General features: G+C 33.9%; 1 protein-coding gene across 1 annotated transcript; it reads left to right on the top strand.

The window, feature by feature from the left end:
* Positions 1 to 330: 330 nt before the first annotated feature.
* On the top strand, positions 331 to 9,634 carry LOC132723904 (uncharacterized). Its single transcript, XM_060708714.1, has 4 exons — positions 331 to 469; positions 1,757 to 2,028; positions 7,537 to 7,793; positions 9,304 to 9,634. Exons 1-4 carry the CDS (start codon positions 400 to 402, stop codon positions 9,539 to 9,541), a joined length of 837 nt encoding a protein of 278 aa, XP_060564697.1. The 5' UTR covers positions 331 to 399; the 3' UTR covers positions 9,542 to 9,634.
* The last annotated feature ends 218 nt before the right edge of the window (positions 9,635 to 9,852 follow it).

Genomic DNA, 9,852 nt, shown 5'->3' with positions numbered 1-9,852 from the left:
AAAAAAGGGGCATTTTGTCATTGGGGGATTTTTCTTTTTGGAAGTCTTGTTTTTCCAAAAAGGTAGTCATCTTTTGTACACTTTTAAATTTTTTATTGGAAATTAAAAAAGTTTTTCAAAAAAATTACTAGGGGCAGAGTTTCTTTTCACCCAATGTGAAATTTTTCCAGTGCCCTTAACCTTTAAAACAAAAAATTTTGGGAAATTTATAAAAAAGGGGAAGGAGAAAAATTTCTTTGAAATTTAAATTTTTGGGAAATTTTCGGGGGTTATTTTAAATGAGATGGAAATTAAAAAAAATTTCCCAAACCCCCCGATTTGTTCGGGGGGGAGTCCATACCATATAAGTATATCATAATCAAGCATGACAAACCAGAGAAGATATACTGGGAGCATTATATGAAAAATTATAAAGCTGGTGAAGGCTACGATCGTGATCTCTCTGTTACTTTGAAGCTGAAAAGGATAGGTTGATTTTTTTTACAATTCAGTTTATTCTTACATCATAACATATGTTATTATAATTTGAAGATGAGATCAGAAGATCTTTTTTGCATGCAAAAAAACAATTAAGAGACTTGCAAATGATTAAGATGCAGTAAATTACTGCTCTTGTAATAGTGATTTTTTGTGTGAAACAAAGATAGTAAAGTAACGGTTTAGAATTATTGTGAATATTGACTATATAATGTCAGTTACATGTATGACATGGCATATAATATTATTAATATATAAATTGTTTGGTATTTTTCTGAAAAAAAAAATTAAAACAAAAAAGAAACAACAACAACAAAAAAAAACATTGCACTTTTTTATTAATTTGTTAAGAGGACTAGATAGGTAATATACTATGTATAAATGGTTGTTACCTATATACATTTAAAGCACTAGCTGGGCATTAACAACTATTTTGTAAGCTTGAAATTATTTATACTTGACCATGTAACCTGTCAAATTCTTTACAACTCTACTGGTTAAACGTGAAAGGACTTTAGGTTTGTCCTCTGTTTTACTGTCCATCAGTCTGTCCACAAAAACTAGATCTAATAACTCAAATGTAGTGAAAACACTTTTATGAAACTTGAAATTTTGATAAACGGCAGTATGAAGATTTATATGCACATCTTTTTTGTTTTTTTCTTCTTTTTTTGAAAAGTCCTTTATATTGAATTATTTAAAAAAAATAACAATATATTTGGATCTATCTATAACTTTATGACCATATATTCTTTTTTAATGGCAGTCTTTTATTTCAGTTAGGACTTTAAATGTACCAGATATTTTGTCCTTGAAATTTGAAATATGGAAATGATCTTCATCAAATTGTCATTTTAGTCCCTAACTGCCAGAGGTGTTTTAAGGTTTGCCCTCTGAAAAAAATTGTATCATGAGTACCAGGGCTTTTCAAACAACTTTACTGAAAATCAAGCAAAGTTGAAACAATATTTGTGCATAGTGATCCAGAAAAAATTTGATCTTTTGATAAACATAATTTTCTTATAAGGCAGGAAATCTTAACACATGTTGATGATACAGACAAACCTTCAAGATTTATGTAAGAACTCAAAAGTTCAGTCATGTGTTCCACAATGGCATAATTGAAAGGCCACGGCCTTTCACAATGTTGCTGACATGCTTCTTTTGGGGCTGTAACGGATAGTACTTGCAATACTTTGACAATTTCTAGATTATAGTAATATCTGACTAACTCATGTAGTAAGAAATTCACTTTTTCTATTGTTATTTTTATTTAAAGACCTCTGGCATCAGTTTGATGGTTTTGTGGAACACGAACCAAAGTCATGGAAGGACAAATTCTTTGACTACTTTAAATGGAAGAAGGACGACTTCATCAAGCATGCAGAGAAGGCTTTTTATATATTTTTCCCAGACCTCATTGAAAATGATAAAAACTACCTTTCGATAGATGATATTGTTCTCCAACTTAGAATGCTGACAGAATGTATGAGGAAGATCTATTATGTTGATGGAAAATGCTGGCTGGACTTCAAAGAGTTTTCAAATTGTGTAAATATACTTTTGAATGCTCTTATAAGATCTCTTTGTCTGGCATTATTATATCTGTAAACTTATCATAAACAAAGATGGCAAAAATCGCCTTTATCAGGGAAAAGAATTAAGATATTTATGAAAACAAAATAAATGATCTTTGGAGTACATAATACTGGGCAGATTAAATTTTTATGAAACTATACAGGAATGATACATGGATAGGTTTCTAGAAAAATTGCTCATATGGTTCCTGTCTACTGAACAAAATGGCTGTAAGAGCCTAAAATAGAAATCCTTTAAACAACATCTTCTCCTTAAGTATGGGGTCAATATTGACGATGCTGTAAATAAATGGTTTTAAGGTTGTCCTATAATAGTTCAGGTCTACTATTAAAGATTGCCAGAGCTAAAAAATTAAAAGTAAAACCTTATATACAATACAATGAAAGGTATCAATTCTACAGCTTTATTCTTTTCATAGATATTCCCCTGCACACTAATCATCTTTGAATCATCTTCTCACGTGAGCAATTAAGGGCCATCATGGCTTTCATGTTAATTAATCTCCCCTTTTTTATGCTGGATTTTTTTAGCTCACCTGAGCAAGCTCAGGGTGTGTTTTCTAAGGATCGTTGAATGTCTATCGTCCGTCATTCGAGTCCGTGCACACTTGTTCATTAACACTCTAGCTGCCACATGTTTGCCTTAATCATCATCAAACTTTGTCAGGATGCTTGTCTAGGTAATTGCTCAGATGAATTCAAACACGGGTCATCTCGGATGAAATAATAGATCACAGGAGCTAAATATAGAAAAACACTCTAGTGGTCACATTTTGGACTCAATTATCATCAAACTTGGTCAGGATGCTTGTTTAGGTAATTGCTCATATGAGTTTGAACATGTTTCATCTTGGATGAAAAACTAGGTCACAGAAGCTAAAAATAGAAAAGCCTTGTTAACACTCAAGTGGTCACATTTTTAACTCAATTATCATCAAACTTGGTCTGGATGCTTGTCTAGGTAATTGCTCAGATGAGTTCTAACATGGGTCATCTCGGATGAAAAACTCACATGAGCTAAAAATAAAAAAAACCTTGTTTACACTCTAGTGGCTACTGTTTTGATCCAAATATCCTGGAAATTGGTTTGAAAGTTTGTTTTGATTATTTTTAGGTCTAGTTGGAATATGAGTCACCTGGGTTCAAAAACTAGGTCACACCGCCCAAATAGGGAAAACCTTGTTAACACTCTAGTGGTCACATTTTTGACTCAATTATCATCAAACTTAGTCAGGATGCTTGTCCTAAGGTAATTACTCGGATGAGTTCAAACATGGGTAATCTCGGATGAAAAACTAGCTCGCAGGAGCTAGAAAAAGAAAAATCTTGTTAACACTCTAGTGGCCACTGTTTTGATCCAAATATCGAAAGTTTGTTTTGATGATATCTATGTCAAGTATGAATATGGGTCACATGGGGTAAAAAACTAGGTCACACTGCTCAAATTTGGATAATACTTGTTAACACTCTAGTGGTCACATATTTGACTCGCCTGTCATGAAACTTGGTCAGAAGGCTTGTCTAGGTAATTGTTCGGATGAGTTCGATGGGTCAGATGAGGGAGCTAAAGCCATCTTGGCCCTCTTGTTTTAAATGAGGCTTATAACTTCTAAACTGTCAATTAAATCTCATTGAAACTTCAAACAGTTGTAGAAACATGTTAAAGAGAGTACAGTGTCAAAGAACCTTAACTATACAAATTTGCTTACTTTGTAAAATCTCTCTTAAAAATATTAAATAATCTTGTCTAACTTGAAAAGTGTTGAAGAGATTAAATTAAAATTTTACATAATGATAGACTGGTAAATTAGTAGGAAGAATTGCAGTGTATTGAAACCATTATACTACCTTGCTTCATTTTCAATTATCTTCCTTTATGATATATATAATTTCTTTAAAAAACTTGTCTCCAGTATGAATAAAAGCCTGTCAATAATATCTTATTGAAACTTCACATAGATATAAAGACTAGGTTGAGGAAGTACAGTGTAAAAGAAAAATCCTAAATCAATTAGTTTTTTTAATCATCTCTCTTTATCACACACAGTAATACTTTTCCCGAAAATAACTTGAAATGTTTTAAAAGAAATTTGTTTAACATATCACACAGTGATGGGGATCAGAGAGAAGACATGTCGCGCGCAACATTTGGGTCGCTACCTTGAAGGTCAATGTCACAGGATGACCTTGCAGCAAAATCGTGTCCGGCCCATAACCTTGTTATTTGAAGTCGGATTTTAAAACTATTTCACAGAAATGATCACCATATTGAGACGACGTGTCGCATGCAACATTTAGGTCGCTACCTTGAAGGTCAATGTCACAGGATGACCTTGCAGCAAAATTGTGTCCGGCCCATAACCTTGTTATTTGAAGTCGGATTTTACAACTATTTCACAGAAATGATCACCATATTGAGACGACATGTTGCGCACAACATTTAGGTCACTACCTGGAAGGTCAAGGTCTCAGGGTGACCTTGCAGCAAAAACCTGTCTGGCCCATAACTTCTTCATTTGAAGTAGGATTTTAAAACTATTTCACAGAAATAATCACTTTATTGAGACGACGTGTTGCGTGCAATATTTAGGTCAATACCTTGAAGGTCAAGGTCACAGCATGACCTTGCAGCAAAATCGTGTCTGGCCTATAACTTTGTTATTTGAAGGCGGATTTTAAAACTTATTCACAGAAATGATCATATTGACACGACATGTCGCGCGCAACATTTGGGTCCTACCTTGAAGGTCAATGTCACAGCATGACCTTGCAGCAAAATTGTGTCTGGCCCATAACTCCCTTATTATCCCCCACCGAAAAGGGGGCGGGGATATAGAAATAGTCTCCGTCCGTCCGACCTTCCGTCCTTCCGTCGGTCCATCCGTCCGTCCGTAACCAGAGCTACAGTATGGGGTTTGATCTATTGTTCTCATAACAATAGATGTCTTTGATGTCATTCATTTCGTTTCTTTTGTGGGGTTATTTTCTGCATTGTGGGGTTAAAAAGAACAAAAGAAATAACAAAAGAAAACCCCATAATGTAGCTCTGGTAGGAATGTCCGTCCTTCCGTCCGACATTTTTGTCTGGAGCATATCTCAAAAAGTATTTGAGGTTTCAACTTGAAACTTTGAATTCATAGGTGGATAGACCTCATTGAGGAGGAGTGCAGTGCACAAGAATGATTACTCTACCCTGCATAATTTTTGAGTTATTGCCCTTTGTTATTTTTCAAAACTAATTTTTGTCCAGAGCATAACTCAAAAGACCTTTGAGATATCAACATGAAACTTCATAGGTGCATAGATCATACTCAGGAGGTGTGCAGTGCATAAGAATTGTTATTTTTCATACATAATTTTTCACCTGAGTGGAGCTACACTCAAAAAGGTTTGAGATGTCAACATGAAATGTCATAGGTGGATAGATCTTTTTGAGGAGGAATGCTGTGCACAAGAATGATAACTCTTCCCTATACAATTTTTGAGTTATTGCCCTTTGTTCTTTTTCATACTATTTTTGTCCGGAGCTTATCTCAAAAAGTATTTGAGGTATCAACTTGAAACTTCATAGGTGGATGAATCTCATTGAGGAGGAGTGCAGTGCATAAGAATGATAACTCTACCCTGCATAATTTGTTAGTAATTGCCCTTTGTTATTTTTCAAAATTAATTTTTGTCCAAAGCATAACTCACTTTGAGATATCAACATGAAACTTCATAGGTGCATAGATCTCACTCAGGTCAGGTCTGCAGTGCACAAGAATGATAAATCTTCCCTATATAATGTTTGAGTTATTGCCCTTTGTTCTTTTTCATACTATATTGTCCGGAACTCATCTCAAAAAGTATTTGAGGTATCAACTTGAAACTTCATAGGTGTATAGATTTTACTGAGGAGGGGTGCAGCATTCAAGAATGATAACCTTCCCTGCATTATTTTTCAGTTATTGTCCTACGTTATTTTCAGCCATCATTATTCACATAGGTTTCAAATCTGTAATCACTTCAGCCATCAGTTTTCAAGACCTCTTAAAATTGAATTATTTTGCTCTACTACATATACATTCTTCCATTGAGCAAACACATTCGGCGGGGGATGGCCATGTTGACATGCATGGCTCTTGTTTGTAGTAGATTTTAAAGATATTTCACAGAAATGTTCACCATATTGAATTGACGTGTCACATGCAACTTTTGGGTCACTACCTTGAAGGTCTAGGTCACAGCATGACCTTAGAGCAAAATTGTGTCTGGACCATAACTAAGTTATTTAAAGTCGGATTTCACAACTATTTCACAGAAATGATCATCATATTGAGACAATGTGTCGTGCACAACATTCTGGTGGTTTTTACACTTTTAACTTTGTCTGTGACATAACTCTGACACTACAAGAGGTATACCTTAATTCCTGTGCCCAAAACCTATTCGGGGAGCATCACTGGGTTCAACAGGCTCTTGTTTACATTTGGCATATTTCCACTTGTGTTGTGAGTAGCCCAAAAAGGATTTAACTAAAGTCATATAATTGACAGAAATTTTTATCAGTATGTAAAGGTGTGCATCTTGGGCTTCTTCTGTTATTTGTAGGGTTATTGCTATTGACTTTGTTAAAATTTGCAATTTTCAACTTGTGTTGCAGTAGCCAAAAGTACTTGACATTGAGTCATGAAACTATACAGAAATGTTGATCAGCATGTTTAGTTATGCACCTGGGGTTTCCCGTGTAGACTAATTCATTATTTGTATAATTATTGTCTTAATTTAAATAAAATTTTCAATTTTTAACTTGTGTCTCATGTAGCCGAAAACATGTTTGCCGTAGAGTCATGAAACTTTACAGAAATATTGGTCAGAATGTGTTGTTGTGCACCTGGGGATTTGCTTGTAAATTTAATCAGAATTTGAAGGTAAAGTGCACTTGACTTGGTAAAAACTGTACCAAAATGTTGTGTCATGTGTATCCTAAATGTGTGTGAGCTAGAAACAACAAATTTTACAGCATGTGAAGTTGTACAATTCTTCAATGTGGTGGTATATAACAAATCAGTAGAAATCAAATGTCAATCAAACCTGCCAGGATTGTTCCTTAGGTGAAGGGCTTCAAAGATTGTTCAAATAATCTTATTCCATGCAGAACTCTGGTTGCCAAGGCAACCAAAAGGATTAATAAGAATTAAAAAAAAATACTGTCAAGAACCACAAGGTCTAGAGCACATATTTCGCACAAGACATTGTCTTGTGGACCTCTACTAAGATGGTACAGATTATAGCAATGGGGTCAAAAATACGAGTTCAATTCTATAGAAATAAAAAAAACTTCATCTGTCCCAACTATTTAGTACTGTATTAATGCGATGGCATATTGTAGTTAAATTATATAAAAAATGATATATAAAATATAGACCTATTTAAAGATAAGAATTTGTGTTTTTTTTCTATATTTCCACTCTTTTTTCAGATGGGGAGCTATATAGTGTCCTATTTTATGAAACAATGTAACCTCAAGGAGCTACAAACATCAGAAACAAGAGAGAAAAAAGAGCGAGCAACACTTTTAAGCATGTACTTTCTGTATATTATGAAAGCATTGGAGCTTGGTCTGCCTGACAAAAAAAGTGTGCTCACAATTTCCAAGGCCATGCTGCTTGAAGTAAATACAGACAAAAAGGAATGCCCTGACCTTTGTTTAGTGGACAAATACTTTTCTGGGAAAAGGTGTTTGAATTGTTGTTTGATTCAGTAGCTTTTGTTAATTTATGATAAAAATGTTATATGTTCAGAGATTTTCATAATTTAAAGAAGGGAAAATAATTAAAAAATATCCCACCAAGAAGGAGAACACTTAAATGAAAGCCTCTTCCCAGATAATGGCATATTTTGTTATGCCCCTGGTCTTCCGTCAGGTTATTCAAAACTCTTTTTGTACACTCTGTATCTTGAGGCAATGGAAGAAAATTAAAATTGCTTCATAAGTAGACAATTTATATAGGGCAGTTTTGTTATTCCTCAGGTCAACATAATCAAGGTCACAATACCCATGAATTTCAAAATTTGTGTCCAGTTTAAAATTTTTGAACTGACAGAAGGAATTTTAAACTATTTGGCGAAAATGGAACATACAATGAGACAATGCTTAGAATGCATGTTATGGCCTTCCTCAAAAATTGACCTATGCCTCTGCCTTGATATGTAAAAATTAGATAGGAACAATTATTGAAGTCCTTTTATGTGAAACTATGACATTTGGGTAAAATTTGGCCGACCATGAGGTTTATGTAGCATTATGTAATAATAATATAAACAACAAAGCGTTAAATTTTATCTCCTGTACTATTAAATTAAACCACATAGCTTTGATATTTCCCATGTGCTATCAATTTGAATTATTTTCTACAGAAATTATAATAACCATGATTTTGAGGTTAACAGGGGCACACATGCCATACATAGACTGCAGTATACAAACACACAAAATTTAATGTGGTAGTGGAGAAATACAAGGATCAGAGTTTTTATATGTAGCATTGCCTAGTTGACCTCTTCAAAAGTTTCATGAATCTTGTGCCTTTACAAAAGTAGTGTAAATCAAGCCCCTTGAATAAAAAGAACCCACATTTTGGGCCACTTATTTTACATAGACTTGTTAAATGTAAAATTTCTTTACAATTTCTTCCCTGAAAATAAAATGCCAAGAGTTTAAATATTTTAAATGTAACATTACTTTGTAATCCTCTACAAATATTATATATATAAATCTTCTGGGGCCAATATTGACCAGAGGATGACTGAGTTTATATAGATTCATGTAGTATAACATATCTATTTAAGTCTTGTTGTGTGAAACAACAATGCCAAAAAGTTAGATATTTGTTATGAAGCATTATGTAGCAGACATCTACAAATATTAAAAAAATATCAATTGTGACCTCATAACTGTCTTATCCTTTCCTGGCAATGAATCTCAAGTAAGCGACTCGGAGTCGAATGCCTTTACTGGATTCAATTGTTTCAAAGGGTAATAAATGCTGTCTCTTAGTTATTTTTCTTATTCTATTCTCTGTCCATTTTCAAAATACTAACATCATTAGGTTGGTGTACAGATTAGCCTTTCATTTTTATGAGAATTATATAAAAATAGCCCTATTTGATATTAAAGGAGAAAAAGGATCAAGTTTAGTTCTTGCTTCACTAATAAATATTGTAATGGTTATTTTTTTTATTTTAGAGAGATTTTACTTGAAGCAATTACATTATTTATAAGAAGTATTGCCAAGACAACCAAAGATCCATGTTGGCTTACGATAATGCCATGGTGTCATTTTTTGTCGGGACAGTGTTCACCTTTTGAAATACCACCAATGGATATCAAACATGATGAGGGTAAACCTGTCTGGTGGGGTGTTGCAGAAATTAAGACAAATCTGGATTATTTCAAAGGGAAGTCAGAGAAATGGTCAATGTAAGATTTTATACTTCTATTTATGCCCACTTTCAATGAAATGAACTTATGCTATTTTGCATCTGTTGTTCCATCAAAAGAGCATACCTTGTCTGACCAATAACTATATAATGAACACTTTTACAAAATGACATTGACGTTGGTGTGGAGATTTATCATGTACAGGTCATGCCCCTTGTAAATTTTGAGAACAGTCAGTGAAGGACAAGGTAACTTTCAAACTGTTTTTTAGCTCGACTTTTTTTTTTTTTAGCTCACCTGAGCATGCTCAGGGTGAGCTTTTAGGATCGATGATTGTCCGTCGTCCGTCCGTCG

Source organism: Ruditapes philippinarum, unplaced genomic scaffold (assembly GCF_026571515.1).
Source record: "Ruditapes philippinarum isolate M1 unplaced genomic scaffold, ASM2657151v2 ctg20861_1_1_1_1, whole genome shotgun sequence".
NCBI classification, from domain to species: Eukaryota; Metazoa; Mollusca; class Bivalvia; order Venerida; family Veneridae; genus Ruditapes; species Ruditapes philippinarum.
This window is presented reverse-complemented; position numbering and strand designations above follow the sequence as displayed.